General features: G+C 38.6%; 1 protein-coding gene across 2 annotated transcripts in view; it reads left to right on the top strand.

The window, feature by feature from the left end:
• Positions 1-19143, top strand: part of LOC132092465 (nesprin-1-like) — a 66830-nt gene that overhangs the window by 10402 nt on the left and 37285 nt on the right. For both annotated transcript variants that reach the window (XM_059498709.1, XM_059498708.1), the window contains exons 13-36: positions 47-202; positions 1683-1853; positions 3136-3462; positions 4350-4502; positions 4573-4740; positions 4934-5110; positions 6930-7076; positions 7188-7313; positions 7793-7969; positions 8486-8751; positions 8864-11027; positions 11136-11473; positions 11583-11727; positions 11834-12043; positions 13195-13475; positions 13629-13794; positions 13913-14068; positions 14292-14444; positions 14916-15098; positions 15241-15378; positions 15481-15666; positions 17521-17643; positions 18138-18320; positions 18553-18696. In XM_059498709.1, the coding sequence (XP_059354692.1) occupies positions 47-202; positions 1683-1853; positions 3136-3462; positions 4350-4502; positions 4573-4740; positions 4934-5110; positions 6930-7076; positions 7188-7313; positions 7793-7969; positions 8486-8751; positions 8864-11027; positions 11136-11473; positions 11583-11727; positions 11834-12043; positions 13195-13475; positions 13629-13794; positions 13913-14068; positions 14292-14444; positions 14916-15098; positions 15241-15378; positions 15481-15666; positions 17521-17643; positions 18138-18320; positions 18553-18696 (6438 nt within the window). The remainder of the gene's footprint in view (positions 1-46; positions 203-1682; positions 1854-3135; positions 3463-4349; positions 4503-4572; positions 4741-4933; positions 5111-6929; positions 7077-7187; positions 7314-7792; positions 7970-8485; positions 8752-8863; positions 11028-11135; positions 11474-11582; positions 11728-11833; positions 12044-13194; positions 13476-13628; positions 13795-13912; positions 14069-14291; positions 14445-14915; positions 15099-15240; positions 15379-15480; positions 15667-17520; positions 17644-18137; positions 18321-18552; positions 18697-19143) is intronic.

Raw genomic sequence — 19143 nt, 5'->3', positions numbered from 1 at the left:
TTATGTAGGTAAATGTTGACATTTTCCTGTCATTACCTGATATCAGCGATGGCAGATTGAGGCTGCCCAATGTCAGGCTGAAATGGAAGGCCTTAGTACTCTTGCACAGCAAGTCATAGAGGATGCTCATGTCCGTGGTCGGATCAGTACCAGGGTTACCCAGCTCACTGCCCGCTACCATGCCTTGCTCCTACAGATACAGGCAAGTCAGCCTTGTACATTAGCAATTCTTACGCATTTGAGTATTTCAGGAAAGTATACAACATCATTCAGTAAGCTTTCAGTGTCCTTTTACTTTTTTTCCCACAAATAATATGCATAGAACAATCATTTTCTAAATGTAATAATTTTCCATCACTGTTTTTATCTGTTGGCATTTGAATTGTCCTGTTAATTATAGAGACACATGACATTCATTTTCATATTGCAGGTTCTTGGATTTTTCTTATTACTCTGCAGCTGCTCCTGCAATGTGAAAACTACAACAGACGCTGTGGTTTTACAATATCCCACTAATTATTCCTCTGGATTATGCTTGGGATCTCTCAGTTTTCTCCACAAATCTTCGCTCAATCTCTTTCCCAGTGTTATTGTTAACTACAACCAAATTGAAATGAAATGCAAATAAAATAATATTTAAATTTTTTATTTAAATATTTAATTTATATAAAATAAACTAAAACTAAATAGAAATATTATATATAAAAACCATAATAAAAATGCTCATAACAAAATGATTAAAACTTAAAAGTAAAACTGAAAATAGCTAAACCAAAATATTGCTAAATACTATAAATTTGTATAAATAATGATAATAATAAAAAAAGCACTCTACACCATTTTAAAACCATATTTTCACCCCTTTTCTTCCCTTATAATTCCTATAGTAATTCCTATTCCTATATTTCTGAAGTACAGAAATGCAATAGACCAGTTATTTTATGTTTTTTCTGGTAAAATTATTGCAGTCATTATTATTTTTCATTATTATTAAATTGTCTAAATTAAACCTTTTTTTTGAGTTTAATGAAATTTAAATTTCTACTTGAAATTCTGTTTCTACAATGATGTTTTTTTAGTAGAACCTTGTGTCATTGACTCACCTCTCACTTTGCTGCCAAAGCACACTGATGAGTCTAATTTTTCAGCCATCTAAACATTGGAAGTTATCCAACCTGCTAAACCAGCTCCTGTGACCCACTGTGATAAAAAAAACCCCTACACTCTGGAAAAATCAATGTCTCGCCACATAGAGGCCTTAGCTTGTAATTAAACACTATAGGATTCAATCTTGCCCATCAATCGGTGCTGCTGCTTTTGTGGCAGCAGCAGACTTGTTTTTAACACTTGCTGTAACACCTCTCATTTCTGCCCACTTCTCTCTAACATGCACACACCCTGACTGCGACACAGAATAGATGCACTGCAGTCAAGAGCTATTACGTCTCAGCAGATAGGTGTGCACGTGGTGCAGCACAGCGCAAAAGCGTTAATTGGTGCCACGTGCATGAGGGATTTGCATGTCAAGTGAAGAAGGCAGCAAAATAGCTTAGCCTCAAAACTCCAGTGGTGAACCCTAGTGAGTGTGTGGCATTGGATCAATTAAAACACTTAATGCTGATGAGACAGAATTCCAAGCAAACTTGACAATAAGCCTTATGATTTATTCTTCCATCATTCAGGACACCCTCAAACAGCTCCAGGTAGAGATGCAGAAAATCTCAGAGGCTCAAAATGCTCTCAGGACCTTCTCTGATTGGTTGAGCACAGCGAGGAAGAATTTCAAAATCGTTACTGAAAGGACAGAGGCTCTCGATCGCATTACAATGGAAAAGAAGATGAAGAGGCTAGAGGTATGGCCCAGTGAAAACACAAATGTTGCTGTACATGCAAAAGAGAATATACTGTACATAAACACTTTTTACAGGGTTTTATTTTTTCCTTTTAGAGTTAAAGGATCAGATGAACCGATGAAACTGTCACCCCTTTTTATCTTGAGGTTTAACAGCTATTGATCTGGCCTGATAAAATTACACTCACACACCACAGACTAAGACTCTCAGCGGGCATGGCACAGTTTTGCGCTCATATTTAAGATCGTAAGAGTCGGAGTGTCTCTGTGTGTGCACATGTACAAGTCTCTTTGTCTTCTTAAGGATATGATCAATATGTCTACTACACAAAGCAAAAGAAAGCTTTTGCACGATTGCACTCTACGTGCACACAGCCACTTCACACACTCCCCCACTGTGATAGCTAAGATGAAGGAACGGTCTGTCTGTGGAACCTGCTGGCACAGACTGTCTAATTGACGCAATGCCCTTGCAGCTTCAACATCACATAACACTCTTTTCCTATATACATATACCACTCATTTGGTGCATACAATTCTTGTGAAGATCAATAGTGCCACACAGATGCTAATAGCAATGTCACATAGAAATCTGTACACCCACTCCATTAAGCGGTAATGTTGGGGCTATAGATGCATGTATTTTTGAATTAATAAACAGCCAATTAAGTATACATTTCTATCACAAGATCATATTTCTTTGCCCAATTATCCTTGGATCCTACACCTCTTCGCATCACTTACTTCTCATTTCCTTATTTGTATGTTGAGATGATAATTAAAACACTGGGGCTGCTTTCCCTGTCAGTACCACAGCAGTAGCTCCAGATCCAGCTGTCCAGCTCTCATGTAGAGACAAGTGGTAGATGTCCTATAGAGAAGCTTCCTGCTTGAAGGTAAAGGAGTAGGAGGGGGCGAGTTCATCCGTTGCCGGGGAAACACTGCTGCCCCATTTAAGACCTGGCTAATTGGGTCTTCCTCTCGTATCTCTGACTGGGGCCTCACCGGGTCTCCGCACAAAGGTGTCAGGAGCCCAGCAGGCTTCAAAAAGTACCCATCAGAAAAGTCCACTTCAGAGGAGCGCTCTAAAAACCTGAAACTCTACATAAATGGAGAGGATCAGAAGCTGTCAGAAACAGAGAATTTTGTATTTGTCTTGGTTGCACACTGGGGAAGGCATAAATATTTTTCCTGTGGCTCATTCAATTATTGATTTTAGTTTGTTATTGTTGTTCTTTTTGTACCCTTTTGTTTGTTGTTTAAAAGATTTTCTCACCCTGCAGTCTCTACAGGGGGACATGGATGAAGGTCAAAGCCTGTTCAAAACACTACGAGAAAATGCAGAGCAGACCGTTTGCTTCTTGGATGACCCTGGAGCATCCAGACTAGAGAAGGAAGTGCGAACAGGTCGATCACAGCTCGAAGAGCTTATTCTGGGGCTACGGGAAGAGCATGCAACCCTGGAAAGGAGCATTGTGCTCTATAAAGATTTCCAAAAGCGCTACAAGTGCCAAATGCAGTGGCTTAGGGAGACTCGAGCCCTTCTCAGTTCCACTGTTGAACCCAAAGTAGAACTTTATCAGAGGAAAGCCCAGCTGAACAAGTACAAGGTAGGTGATTTGTTTTACAGTCTTAACTGACATAAAATCTGTACTTGTGACTAGTTTTGTCAACAAAAGTGAATGTCCTAATTTTATATAAATATATACCTATATATATATCCGTATATACTTTGTTTATATTAAGTCCCTTTTGCTCATGAAGGCTGCAAAATACAGAAAACAGTAATACTGTGAAATATTATTTCAATTTAAAATAACTGTTTGCTATTATAATAATCTACTTTAAATACTTTGGCAAATTTGAATTTTCAGCAGCTTGATCCTTAATGATCAAAAATCACTCTAATATGCTAATTTGGTGCTCAAGTGACATTTCTTATTCTTTTCAATGTTGAAAACAATTGCATTCTTTAATATATCTAATGAACAATTGATAATGACTGTGGAACACACTACACTATTTATATTTATATAAACATACACGTATTTATCTAACACACATACTTAGTGTACACTTAAATTTTGCACATAATATACCTGTACATACATAACTGCTTTTTGTAATATACCTGCCATAAAGTTGTCAATTTGTATATTGTCATTCCTGTCCTACTTATTTGTATTTTTTATTCTTTTATTATGTTTTTTTTGTTCTGTCGCTGTCATTCTGTTGTACTGTGGAGCTTCTATCACGAAAACAAATTCCTCGTATGTGTAAACATACCTGGCAATAAAGCTCATTCTGATTCTGATTCTAAAATGTTTGTGGAAATCATGAAATATTTACTTTCTGGTTTCTTTGATGAATTTAAAGTTATTAAAAAGAACAGCATTTATTAGAAATAGAAATCTTTTAAACTTTTTTGATCTATTGTGTCCTTGCTGAATAATCTGTTTATGTCTCTGTATCGGTTTTCATTGTTCTGTTTGTCCAGTCTGTAGAGAAGACGTTGCGATCACATGATTCTGCCGTGAGCTCTGTGCTAGAGAAAGGAGAAACTCTGGTGACCCTCCTCCACTCCCCTTCAATCACAGACAACATGATCAGACTACAGGGAGACTACCAGGAGCTGTGTGGCTTAGCAAGGGTGAGTTCAAAAAGATTACAGTGCTTGCAAATTTCATGATCATTTCTGTAATTTAAATACATTTCCTTAGACCCACGTTCACAGATTGGAGGCCCAGGTGAAGAAACAGGAAGCTTATCATAAAGATGTGCAGGAAATTGAACGTTGGTTGTTGCAGATGTCCAGCAGGATGGTGACTCCTGACCCATCATCAGACGGTGGTCTGCAAGCTGCCACTCAGCAGCTAGCCAGACATAAGGTGACAAATCACAAAGTTTCACAGAAGAGCAGAACCCTATAAATAAACAAACACACATCTGCATTTTGTTTACTCCCATAACAAATGTTGTCATAACAGTTTGGGTTAATTATGTTTTTCAAAAGAATATTTAAAGCTATTGCTAGGAGAACCTTTTGTGTTAAATTGATTTGCACATATTGTCTCATCTCAGGCTATCATGGAGGAGATAGCAGGTTTTGAGGTGCATTTGGATACACTAAAGGAAAAGGGAGAGGAGCTGTTGTCTGGCTGCAGCGAACGCCTCCAGACTCGGCTTCGCCAGCAAATTCAAAACCACCATCAGGGAGCAAGAGACAGCTACTCTGCCATATGCAGCACTGCCCAGCGTGTGAGTTTACTTGCCAACACACCAGCATAAGACCAGCATTGGGCCGATGTTTACTGTGATCAACAATGGACACAATGGTGCATTCATTATTGGCCTGTAATTAATGCAAACATAAAATAGTTGTTTAAATGCAGTCAGTTATGTCCTATCAACCACATGGGGCGGAGGTCTTGGACAATTAATAACTCTTAATTAAAACTAATTAAAAATAATTTAAAAAATTACAATACAATTTACAAATGAGCAAACTGTTTAAATAGCATAATAATAATTGAATAAACAATTAAGATTAATTGATTATTAGTTATTTCCAGTAAATTCTCCTATATTGCAATTTTTAAGTTTTAGTGCTTATTAATTGTATGATTTCTAGTCATTGTGCCGGTGTCATTGTTTATTGTCCCTCTGCTCACATCAAAGCTTTGTTCCATCTGTAAACTCAAGTGTATGACAACTTTCTGCCACTCTTCCAGAACCTCCTGATTATTTTAATCCACGCTGCCTGGCTTAGCACTTAACTAAAGTGCTGACGAAATTCTTCTTTCAGTGTATTTGTCTAAATCAGATTGAACAAGCCTTACCAAGCAGTCAATAAACTAGGGACATCTGGCAAAGAAATGTGCTTGACATTTTGACTTCTGCATGCCAGTGTCATTACAAGAAGACCCATCAGGAGGCACTAAGAAATCATTTCTCCATGAAAGCATATCATTAAAGCCTACGGAAATGAAAGTGAACACATATACGAAAGGTTGTGAGTTCGAGTCCCGGGCCGGCAGGAATTGTGGGTGGGGGGAGTGCATGTACAGTTCTCTCTCCACCCTCAATACCACGACTTAGGTGCCCTTGAGCAAGGCATCGAACCCCCAACTGCTCCCCGGGCGCCGCAGCATAAATGGCTGCCCACTGCTCCGGGTGTGTGCTCACAGTGTGTGTGTGTGTGTTCACTGCTCTGTGTGTGTGCATTTCGGATGGGTTAAATGCAGAGCACAAATTCTGAGTATGGGTCACCATACTTGGCTGAATGTCACTTCAATTCACTTCATATACCCCCTTTGCAAATCACCATCCCCCCCTACTCCAGCTCTTGCAGTATCATACTAAAAGCTGCCAGCTGCTTTCTTTTAAGAACCCTAATCACACGCACCCCTAATATGGCAACTACTCTCTGCCATCTGACACACTACCTGCTCAGTCACTTTCTGAGCAAACCACCACTATTAATACCTCACCCCCTTCCCCGGGCCAGTTTTATTTTACCCATCAAGTCCAATTCCGTCAAAACAAGCCGAGACATTGATAAAACCCCTCCCTTCTGGTTTGCCTGGTTTATACCCCGTACCAACATCTTGTGCCAACCTTGCCAGAACAATGCCATCTGGTAAATCCCACCACCTGGCAGTCTGGTCAATGAGTTCCTAGGTTTGCATGTGCTCTGCCAACTCCTGTCATCTGCCAAAGCAAGCCTGTCGTTGCCTGCCCCCACGAGGGCTTGTGAATTAAGAATGTCAATCAGCGTCAACTTTTCAGCTCATGGGAGTAGGGATTCCAGAGCATTCAACACCTGTCAAATGGGCTTTGCTTTATGTTGACCAGATTTAGCATGGTCAACCATATGCCACTCATGTCATTTTCTGTTTTGCTCCTCAAATATGTCAGAGTCATGCTGTTCCAGTTTTATACAGCTAAGGACTACTTAAAATACCATTTAAATGTTACATTATGAATTGGCTCAGTTATGACTTCTATAACTGGTATTGTATCAATTTTAGCAAATTATGTTTGGCCACTAAATGCAATTGTTATGTCTGTTTTGCAGGTGTATCAGAGTCTGGATCGGGAACTGCAGAAGCATGTAAGTCTGCGGGATACATTGCAACAGTCTCAGACGTGGCTTTCAAATGTACAAGAGGAGATACAGATTCCTCCACATGCACCACACTGCCTACAAGAGGCGCTAGCACAGGTATACATTTTAATATTGCTTTGTGCATGTACACAAAAGTATCACAATGAAGTATAAGATAGCCAGACTCTATCATCAATTATTTTGGGGATATCTTAAAAATTCCATCAGATGAAGCAGGATCGAACTCTGCAGGAACAGGCTAGTACCTATTTGCAGCTGGTGTGCTCCACCTGTGATCTTTCTGATGAGAAAGTACGAGAGACAGCTGCTGAGATACAGCAGATCAAACTTCAGGTGAGTGACTAATAGATTTTAAGAATGCATTAGTTCTTCAGGTTTTAGTTGCTTCTTCAACTACAGGCACTTTTATATGGAGGTCCTAAAGGGTGATGGGAGGAAACATTTTGCATTCGCTTACAAAAACAGTTCCCCACTTGTAGCCAACCTCAAAATTGTTGATAGAAATAATGTGAGATGAGAGGAAAAGCTATTTATCAATGCTTTTATGTTTGACCGCAAAGCTTTCCAGGGGAGCACAACACTTTTTTTTACAAGAAAGCGCAAAGTTTTCTGTCGCAGGGTTTGATTTTTATTTAGCCTAACAATTTTTTATTTCACATAAAACCTGTAAATCTTTTTACAATTGCTAATTTTCAAAAGATGTTTGTGTATTTTTTATTGATTTAAGATGGTCCCATACTTTTCAATGTTACAATATGATAATACATCACAAAAAATGGAAAATGTTTAGAGATGCTTTCTACCTAATGCAGATTGAGGAAAGGATGCTGGAATCTCAAGAACTAGCAGATAACTGGAGAGAGATCAAAGACTTGCATTCCAACCTTGAATGTCGTCTTCTTGAGGCTGAACAACTCCTCCAGAGCATGTTAAGGAGGCCAGCTGAGCTCGAGCCAAAGGTTGCTCAGAGCCAGCTGGACCAGGCTCAGGTAAGCGACAGCTTTGTGTCCAAATGACATTTGAAGACAGCAAAATGATAACCCGTTTTATGAAACATGGGTTATATGAGATTTTCGAGAAAAATTACACCAAATTTATTAAATCAAATATTAGTTTATTAGTTAACCAGATGCAGTCTATTATGTATTGCTAAAAGCTATGTTAAGCTTTGCCCTGTCTTACATTTCCTGGCAGGAAGCTTCATTCATTAATAAAGATTTCTCCCCAATTTATTCGTCTGTAATTATGGCTGTGTGAATTGATTTGTCAATGCCTGTAATAACAGTGTCCAGGCAGACCCCTTCATTGTGTGTGAAAAATAGCACATATTACCATCCCTGGAAGTGCTGACAATTGTCAACAATAGATTGAATGAAAACCCCAATTACCTCAAAGCTCACTCTCTGCCAGTGACAGAGGTGGTATCCAGAGCTGTCCATTTGGCAGGATATCAAATAAAGATAGGCAGCATTTATTAATAACACCTCATATTTCATGCCACAAAGGACTTTATCCAGGAGATGCGAGCCAGGCAGGTTGATCTGACCCAGCTGAGAGAGAGCATTAATAGGCTAACGGCTGGTCAGGAGTCCCCTAAGCTTATGGAAGTTGGGCGTCTGCGCTGTGCTTGGCTGGATCTGGGCAGACAGGCTGCACAGCTGCTGGAACAAAAAGAGGAGGATCTACAGAGGAGCGGGGACTATCATGACTGCATTTGTATGGTGGAGGAGTTGTTTGAACAGCTGTCCAAGAAATGGGATCAGTTGGCCAGGCATGCAACGTTTCCTTTCAAATTTTGCACAACATATTTATGTTTGATAGTTGCCATGTGTTAATCTACAGTCATTCTTCTCTTTGTTCACAAAACACTGAATCTTTTCTAGGGGAGATATTGAAAGCACATCTGAGTGTCTGGATGCCTTAAAGAAGTTATCCACAGACCTGCAGGACCAGAAATGTGTGCTTGATGACTTGAGAAATAATAGGCATGGGATCCTGCCTCGTCTGAGCTTAGAAGAGAGAGACCTGGTTAAGGAGCAGGTGGGTTACCTGGAGCAACATTGGACCCAGGTGGAATCCCATGTCCAGAAGAAAATCCAAGATTTAGTGCAGACACTGGAAGAATTGAGTCAAATCGAGGACCATTTGTGCGAGGCTCAAGAGTGGGCTGAGTTGCAGAAGACATCCCTGTCTGAGGTTCTCAAGACCAGCCCCCCTCCAGATTTGGCCCAAAGCTTTCTGTTTGATCACTTGAGCTTTTGTGCAGAATTGGAGGCCAAACAGAAGCTTCTGGCAGAGGCCGTGAAAGATGCCAATAGCCTTTCCTCTCGGCTCGGTCTTAATGAAAGTAGGATGCTGCAGACTTTGATCCAGGAAGCACAGACAGAAGTAGAATCACTTGGAACTAAGGCGGCTCAGTATCGTAAAAGCCTCAGTAAAGTGTTTACAGAACGAACACAGTTCCTACAAGCCCTTGAAAGAGCAGCTGAATGGATCAAGAAGCAAGAGCAGAGTGCTCTTGCAGATGATCATGTGGCACTCCTACCAAATGTACTGTACAAGCAGGTGTCATCTTGTAAGAATTTTACCAGCAGCCTAAGAGCATATCAGGTGGAGCTTACATCTCTTTGGGTACATGGACGAGGATTAGGGAAGGATGCAACTGACAACGAGGAGAAGGAGACCCTTCAGAAGCTGGAGGAGTTGCAAGTTACCTTCGAGGCTTCCTTGCAGAAGAGCACGGAGCATCTGCAGCATCTGGAGAAAGCGCTAGTCATTCGGAAGTACTTTAAAGTGGACCTTGACAGGATCTGCGAGTGGCTAAAACAAGCAGAGGTAGCTACATTTCCAATTATTGACTTGAGTGGGAATGATGAGAAGCTTCAGAACCAGCTGACTGAATACCAACAGCTTATTGATCATGCTTCTGAGTATGAAAACCTTTTGCTCATTGTCCAAAGGGCAGGACAGGAGATTCTTCCCACCTTAAATGAGGTTGACCACTGCTACCTAGATGAGAAACTCAATGGCCTTCCACAACAATATAATGACATGCTGTTGTTAATCAGAGAGAAATGCGACAGGATCCAACAAGTGCTTTTGGACCGCAGGGAGTTTGAGTCCCTCATTGATGTAACACGAAAGGCTTTGAAGGAACTTCAGGAGAAATGTGATGGTTTAGAGATGAAGTCACCCAACCAAAGTCTAGAAGATGGAGAAACATTGCACAACAGTTATGAAGATCTAATGAAATGTCTTGCAAATCTCTTTCAGGGGATGAAAGATCTTAGGGGTAAAACTCAGGATTTCTTTGTCATGGGTCAGGCATATGCTCCTGAAGTCATTGACCAGCTGGTTTATCTCCATGGCAGTCTAAACCAGCAGATCGAATGTAAGATGAAAGAATTAAGGAAAACATTAAAGTTATTAAATGACCATATAACAGTTATTGAGAAAATGGACTATAGCATCACTAGATTAAAGGGACAGCTTGGCAAACTAGACTCCAAAGGAGATGAGGAGACAGATGCCATGGAGAGATTATCTACACTACACAACCTAGCAAAATTTCTTGAAGAGGTTAGATCCTATCCAGAGGCTCTCAAAGCACAAAATGATGACCTCAACCAACACTTTGACTCAAAGATTCTTAAGACTCAGGTTATCTTCAGAGAGGAACAACTTCTTACTTTCAAGCAAAATATTAATACACACATAGAAGAATGTGAGAGAGGTTTTGTGGTAAATAAGGATTTTCAAACTGATATTAAAGTATCAATAGACTGGCTCAAGAGTCTTTGGGATCAATTAAGATGTCCATTAATGTTTGAAGAAGCAAAAATTGAGATTGTGCAGGAGGAGGTCAGGTCACTGTCAGCACTTCAAGAAGAAATGAAATCTAGGTTTAGAGTCTTAGAATATGTAACTAATGAAGAGAAAGAGAAGTACATCAACGATCAAAAGCCATTTTCAAAAATCTTTGAAACCACTTTAATGGATATTCCAGAACTAAAGGATGATCTTCAACAAGCTATCAACACCAAACAGGTAAGTTATTATTAATTGCTGACAGTTCACCTGTGTTTTCTGACTGAGTAATAAAATACTGAAGGTTAGCTTAATAATGTTTCTTTAAATTGTGATGTGCACCCTCAGGTAGCCTTGCAGTCTATTCTGTCTCTACTCCAAAGATACCACCATTCCTTGCAAACTGTCCAGCAGTGGTTTGAGGACTCTGGTGCTCTACTTAAGCAGGCCCCAAAAGAGGTAGACCTGGAGAAAATTTCAGACTGCCTCAAGGACTTAGCAAATATAACAGGCCGGGAACAGTCTGTCAAGGGTACAATGCAAGAAATGCAAGATCTAGTTCCTCAAATGGGTGACTTTTTGAGCCCTACTGTAATGAAGCAAATCCAGCAACATTGTGCGGAGTCTTATCATAAGGGCACAGAGGTCTTCAAGCAGCTAAAAAAGCATCAAGACAACTTGCAACGGTAATGCTAACGAGGTTTTGATATTTAAATAGATGTAAATAAGGCGCACAAGACCCAAACTTGTATCTGCATGTTGAATACTATATCCGTCACTGTATTTCTTTATTAGAAGCATAACTCAGTGGAGATCCTTCCAAGATGAAACATATGAAGTTATCAGGCAGATGAATGAAGTAGAGAAAAGGATGATGGAGTTCACAACTGCCAGAGCAAACTCTGAACAAGAAGCTGAAGACAAGCTCTGTTTATACCAGGTTTATGACTAAGCATGTGTTCTATTGCCTAATTCTTATACATTGACTTTAAATTGGGTGCTACAGCTTTTCTAATTGTTTCTTAATTTTCCCTTTTTTTCTACAGAATATTGTGTCACAAGTTCAGGGTTTTGAAGATGCACTGAATGGACTGAAAGTAAAAGCAGCGCAGTTTGTTCAGCCTGACATAAAAGACACTGCTTCTCGGTCAGTTTGTTCATTGAGCCATCGGTGGACTCGGTTGTTTGGTGCAGCTCAAGCTCAGGTGAAAGCCCTCCAGGACTCTGCATGTAACTGGAGATGCACCAGGGAGAAGGTAGAGAAGCCTCATGGATAGACACTCTCAACTCATTACACTAAGATACTCTTTATATGACTCTGTATTGCAGAGAATGTAATCAAACGAATGCCAAATTGCAATCAGATACAATACTTAATTGAATAAGCAGACAAAATGCCATAAAATGATTGATTGATGACATTTCAATAAACAGACAGAAAAAACAACAGTAAAAGCAGTTATTCTGTAAACAGTGAGACACTGTAGTAGAGCTGAATAAATCATGGCTGTGGTTCTGTGATCAGACAAGAGCATCAGTTGCCGGCAATGGCCTGAGAATGATGTAATGGTTGGCAATGACAGTCCATACAAAAATAGACCAACATGGAAGTTACCAACTCACAAATTCTCTCATAAATCTCTGCTGCTATCACAGGAAATGATGTCACTGATGGAGGCATATGCTGTGTAACACACTCTGTAACACACTGTATTTTTTATCAGATTATACAACATTATCAGATTATCCAAAATTAATACTTTTTATATAAAAAAGATTATTGAAGGGACTTTGCTATCCAGACATCCATCTAAGTAAAATGTTAGCAATTACTGTTTCTTGTTCATTTTTGGCAGTGCCACTTATTCTATGTAGTTTCTTTGTGACCTAAGCCTGTTACATTATTCAGCTGAGGATATGACATCAGTCAGTAAGAATGAGTCATTTGCTCGCAAAGCTGTATGTAGAACAGAGAGAGTAGAGTTTGTCTGTTTCATCAATAATTCATTATTAATAGTTATATAGCTGTCCTGATAGCTGCTCTTTTGTGACCGGAGTTACTGATGTCTGAACTTTCTTCTTTCAGGGATTCTTAATGACTCACTTTTGATTGAATCTATAAATTATATTTTTTTATATCTACATGAATCTGAATGAATGTTCAACTTGTAACATCACTGACATGGCAACTGAACATTTAAATATATATATATATATATATAAAAAAAAAAAAAAAAAAAAAAAATATATATATATATATATATATATATATATATATATATATATATATAAGAACAGCATAAACCTTTTAGACAATAAAATAAATGTATAAATGTTATAGGATGACATTAGCACATATTAACAGCAGTAGAATCTGTTGGAGTAACCAGTTTCTCTCTGTGATTAGCTGGAGAAAATGCGAGCAGTCTGTGAGGACCTGCACAGTCGTGTTCCTGACAACATGGTGGAAAAAGCCTCTAATATGGCAGCCTTACACAGTCTTTTGGAGTACCATGATTCCTTCAGTCGAGAGGTGGAGAGAGAGAGCAGCGCCCTGACCCTCCTCAAACACCATGTGCTCAACCTGTTACTCCATCCTCATGCAACTGCATCCACCACAGACAGAAAAAACAACCAAGACAGTCCATGTCTGCTGGAAATTCAGAGCATTCAGGAGAAATATGACAAGTATGAATTTCTGTCTGTCTTATCTCTCTGTTCTGTTCTGTTCTATCTGTCATTCTGTCTTTTTTTAAAAAAATGTCCAAACCTACTTTTCTGTCATTTACATCTTCTATAATTTGCATTATATTTTTTTTTTGTGTCCTTTTTCTCCCTCAGTCTATTGCAGCAGGTGTGTGCTAGCAGGCAGCAGGTGCAGGTGGAGCTGCGGGAGAGAGAGGAAGTGCTGAGGGAGTTGGGCTTGCTGAAAGGCTGGATTCAGGACACCCAGGGGCTGCTGCTGAGCCCCACTGCAGACCTGGATAACCTGCTCACTGACCTGGAGGTAATGTAAACCACCTTATACAGTGTAAGAGATGCAGACAGTAATGGCATTCTAAAATCCTACAGCCCAGTTTACTTTACTGATGATAAGTATGGTGTGTTTTTGTGGTTTCTGCTAGACGGCTCATGGAGGCATGCAGTCTCACCGCCAGAACCTTGAGCAGATTGCAGATTGCCAGCAGATGAAATACCAGGACCTCAATGCCACCCTTCCTTCAGAGATCAGCACCCAGCTGGCAGAGGTTACACTGGCTCTGGGTTCTGCAGTAGATCAGGTACCTTCATTCATACTAGGAATGTCAAGAATACATGTACCAAGTGAATTCTGGTGAGGGATTAATGTAGACATGTAAAACTTTGATTTGTGTCAAAATGTAAGATCTATGCAGTAGGCATTGCAATGTAAATGGATTCAAATCCAGTCTAATTAGGTTTAAAAGAAAAGGAGATTAGATAATGTCTCTTTTTCACTTCCCTATTTATTTATTTTGTGCTCAGGTGCAGGCACGGGAAAGAGAGGTCCAACATAGCAGAGAAATTAAAGAAGACTTTAACTCCAGAGTTCAGGATGTCTCACAGAAAGTCAAACTCATCTCTTTGAAACTCAAGCAGAAGGCTGTGGATGTTGAGGAGGCTAAAGAGGAGACAGGGGTATGAATGCAGCAGTCTTTGGAAGCTGTGGTACAGACTCTGCCCTGATTACTGACAGTGTAAATGATGACAGAAGTGTACTTAAGAATGACTTCTGTACAACCTGATTTCTAAATATATCACAAGTGGAATTCATAAGAAGGCAGTGTTATTTTAGCGATATGTATGTGTGATTATAGTCTTTATTTATAACTTGAGTAATTTTGTTTTTGTAAATTTTAATGTTTTTTTTATATATTAAGCTTTATTTTAGTTTGTCATTAGTACTTCAGCTTATATAAAGTAGTTGTCAATGCATTTTTCATTTAAGTATTTTAATTTTTTTCATCTATAATGTAAATTATTTAATCTTATTTAAATTGCCAAAAAAGGCAACTTGTAATTTTTTACAACACTTTGATCTTTGCATATTTACAACTTTGAACATATTTTTTTCTCTGCCATTTGTTCTGTTTTTCTTTCTCTATTCAGACTCTATTAGAGGAACTAGAGGAGTGTGGTCATGCTCTGTCTGAGCTGGATGTGGCAGTGCAGGAGTTTGGTAAGCAAAATCCTCTCCTTACCAAACAGCTGGGCTCCAGCCTGAGTAAACTGACTGATCTTCATGCTCAGACCAGCAGACTGGCAGAGGGAAGGACCACGTGCCTTCAAAAGGTCAGCGTTTGGGGAAACCTGATTGAAAGAAATTATTATTTTTGCAGTTCTGTTTTTTGACACTTCATCTTCAAATGAGATTTATTATTATTTTTTTATTATTAAAATGCATTCAACAAATTGACCTTTTTCTCTATTTTAGGCAGAAAAGAACTTTAAAGAATTTAATGAAATGCTGACGTTAACTCTCAACTGGACAGAAAAAGCAGAGACTGTGGTCTCAGCCAATATCATGTGGGCTCCAACCTTAAAGATGCAAGAGCAAATCCAAAACCATCAGGTGGTGACATCTGCTTTAGCCAGATCAGATCACAGTTTCTCTGAATTTTCAGTGGCTGTTTGGGTAGAAATGTAATGATATTTTGTGATATATCTCAATCAGGCCTTATTGCAAGAGTGGCAAGATCTCCAAGGAGAGTTTGAGGGTCTGGAGGAGAGGGTTGGACTTCTGGGGGAGGTGGTCCAGACAGATGCTCTCCACCTGCAGATGGCTGAACTGAGCAGACATGCTGAAGAGCTGCAGCATAGAGCCAAAACAAGACTCCTGATGCTACAGGATGCAGCCAAGGTTATACATAGCAGCATGTCACGCGTATTATAAAGAAAAAATAAGAATGTTGCAGTGGGCTGTGCATGTGCCCATGGCCTTTTTGGCTCTAGTTAATATTTTTCTGTGACGTGTCATTCTGAACACAATTACGGTAAAGGGTCAGTGTCTAATTTTCAGTTTTGTAAATACTTTTATGATGATTTTTCCATTTTATTCTAATGTCATCTCAGCAAATAAAAGAAGTCTGCTGTATATTTAGAAAGACATTGCCATCTAGTGGCCAGTTAGATTAGCAACGTAATTCTTCATCGTTCTGTCTTCTTCGCTGGACAGTGGACATAATTGATGTTTGTTCATTAAATTGCTGTATGCTCACCACAGTGCTTTAACTAAACATTGCTTTATAGTTTTATCTTAAGCTGTACAATCAGAAATGGGCATAAAATTTGTGCCCATGAATAAGTTTTTATAAAATATCTGGCTTAATGCATGTCATAGTTATATTAATGGCATCTTGCCATGAAGAAATTTGATTAATTATTTGTTTCCATTTTTTATTAGATTTCAGATTTATAACTTTTCATTTTAAAATGTAAAGGTTTCAGCAAATGTTTAAATGAGTAATACTGTAATATGACGCACTTTTCAGTTTTTGTGTCTAATGGTTTATAGATTTTGCAAGATGACTTGTGTATTTTACTTATTATGTCTCTGAAATTCTGCAGTCAAATGTTTTTGTATAATCTGTAGTTATCTATATGTATATAATCAACTGTTGTCCCAGGAAACCAATTTCCTATATATTTGTGCATGTCAGTTTTTTTGTTTTGTTTCGTCTTTTGGATTCCTCATCTTTGCTCTCTTTCTTTACTGCCTGACTTTGAAAAACTAGGACCACCAAATTTAGTACACATTGTAGAATTTTGCCAAATAGTGCTTGTACTCTGTACTTTATTCACTATTCGCTGGAGAATTACATTGATTTGGTTTAAAGCACCACTTTATACAATTTTAGGCCCACTTGAGCTGCTTGTATTTTGTGGCCTCAAGTCTTGTGATTTAGCAGACATTCTCTGAAGTTAAATGGCTGAAGTGTGTTGCTCAGGGGCACTGTGTTGATTTAGCAGGGTTGTGATCTCAGTAAGTCCTCTTGTTCTGGGTCCACACATGTTTCAACCTGCAGTCTGACTGTTGAATTAGTGGTGCTGTTTTTCAATACCCAAAGCCAAAATCACAGTCACAGTGCCAGTAAAAAGTTTTAGAACAGTAAGATTTTTTATGTTTTTTTTTTTTAGAATTCTCTTCTGCTGACCAAGCCTGCATATATTTGATCCAAAATTACAAATGTTTTTTAATCAGGAAGTCAGAACATCAGAATGATTTCTGAAGGATCATGTAACACTAAAGACTGGAGTAATGATGCTAAAAAAAATCAGCTTTGTGAGGTGCAAAATACAGGCTTGGTGAGCAGAGGAGAATTCTTTAAAAAGCATAAAAAATTGTACTCTTCAAAGACTTTTGACTGATAATGTATATCCAAACGGCACAAGAGGGAGCTAGTGTTTCTGTTAATCAACCAGGTGCTTTTACTCTGCCAAATGCTGATATATCAATTCCCTGTCTATCATAGAATTTTTCAGTGTTAAAATGCTAATATTGCAACTATATATTTGTTGAACAGCAACCTGAATGAATGTTTTGAATCCTTTTAAAACCATATTATTATTATTGTAATTGAGTTTTGCTTGACATTACATGCCATGAACGCATTCCCAATGGAATACTTAATAAAATATATTGATATTTGTCTCTGTAAAGTCAAATTGATACTGAACTGAACATAATGATCTTACTGTGTGTTTCTCTGTTCAGGACGTGGGGAGACTGGAGAGTGACGTGAAGAGCCTCCATCAGTCCACAGAGAGAGTACAGGAGACTCTGACCTCTCCTGATCTGGCACGTCTCAGTCTCAGAGAACAGCTGACTCAAAGACAGGTACACCGCTCACTCTTAATAACTTCTACTAACACATTCCTTCATTCCTCCGATTTATTTTATACTGTCAGATACAAATGCAGTCATTACATTCTGTACTATTATACACTGAGAAAAGACTCAATTATTAGTTACTTTTTCCAATATATATTTTTTTCTTGTTTCCAGTAAAAAAAAAAAAAAAAGTTTATAGCATAAATATAACAAATAAAACATTAGTTTATGGGTTATGCATTTAAAAAGAAAGGAAACAATGTAAGTAAAAGAAACTTCAAATTCAAACTCTATTTTTTGAAAACAAGTATATTCTTAGATAGTTTTGCTGAATGTATATTGTTTTAAGAATGTTTCAATATTTTTCAAGACCAGAAATCAAGACCGAAATACTGATTAGTGATAAAAAATAAAAACAATTCTGTGTACTGACAAGAAAATCACATGTGCTGATTTGATCAGTGATACCATCAAGCTAATGTTGAATATGTGTTGCTCAGCTCCTGTTGTCAGAGATTGAGGGTCTCAAGCAGCAGGTGCAGGCTATGCAGATGTGTCAGAGTGTCCTCCGGCTGCCAGAGGATGTGATTGCAGCATTACCACTATGTGTTACTGCACAAAGTCTGCAGCAAGAGAGCAGCCACCTCCAACACAATACCATTCAACAGTGCAATATATTACAGGTATCTGCACACAGATGACAACATATTCTTAGATAAAGGTATTGATATTGATTTTTCAGATCAAGCTTTCATTTAAACCTTTATGCTGATTTGGGCTAACCTTTAAGCTACTAACATTGTAAATATAAAAAATGTCCCCTTCAGTGTATTTGCAGTTTATATAGCACGGTCATGGGGCTGGGCACTTGTGGTTTTAATGGCTCATTTAGGATCTCTCTTCACATTCCCCCAGGAGGCCTTGGTGCAGTATGAGCAATACGAACAGGAAGTCAAAAACCTACAGAGACTTATTGAAGAAGCACACCATGTTATTCAGGACCGTCCTGTTACCACAGGAAACATACAGGAGCTTCAGACACAGATAAAACATCATGAGGTGAGGAAGGAAATTCCTTCTTTCAGACTTTTATATTTTCACAAATATATGTAATGTTTTTTGTTTTAAGCACCGTTTCTTTAAGTAAGCAGTGGTATCTGTTTGGTGCATCAGTCAGTCAGTCTCACAATTCATTGCAGGTGTGTTGTCTACGCTATCACTAACCATATCGCTTTGCTAGTCGACCTACATTCGGTATGAATGAGTCAGGCCATAAATTCCTATCAATGGGTGTAAAAGTAGTTCTTTGATCTTTGACCTCAGTTTGTTTTGTTCTGAGTGGCATCAAATTCTTTCTTTCTCTCATGTCCTTTTGCTCTGTTCCTTTACATTTGCACACACAAACACATTCACACACATGGAGGCGAGTAGGGCTGCATAATTCACCAAAATGGTTTATCATTTGACTGAAGGAATTAAAATAGCCATAAGTATTAATATTATAAT

The sequence above is a fragment of the Carassius carassius genome, chromosome 18, assembly GCF_963082965.1.
Source record: "Carassius carassius chromosome 18, fCarCar2.1, whole genome shotgun sequence".
Classification (NCBI taxonomy): domain Eukaryota; kingdom Metazoa; phylum Chordata; class Actinopteri; order Cypriniformes; family Cyprinidae; genus Carassius; species Carassius carassius.
This window is presented reverse-complemented; position numbering and strand designations above follow the sequence as displayed.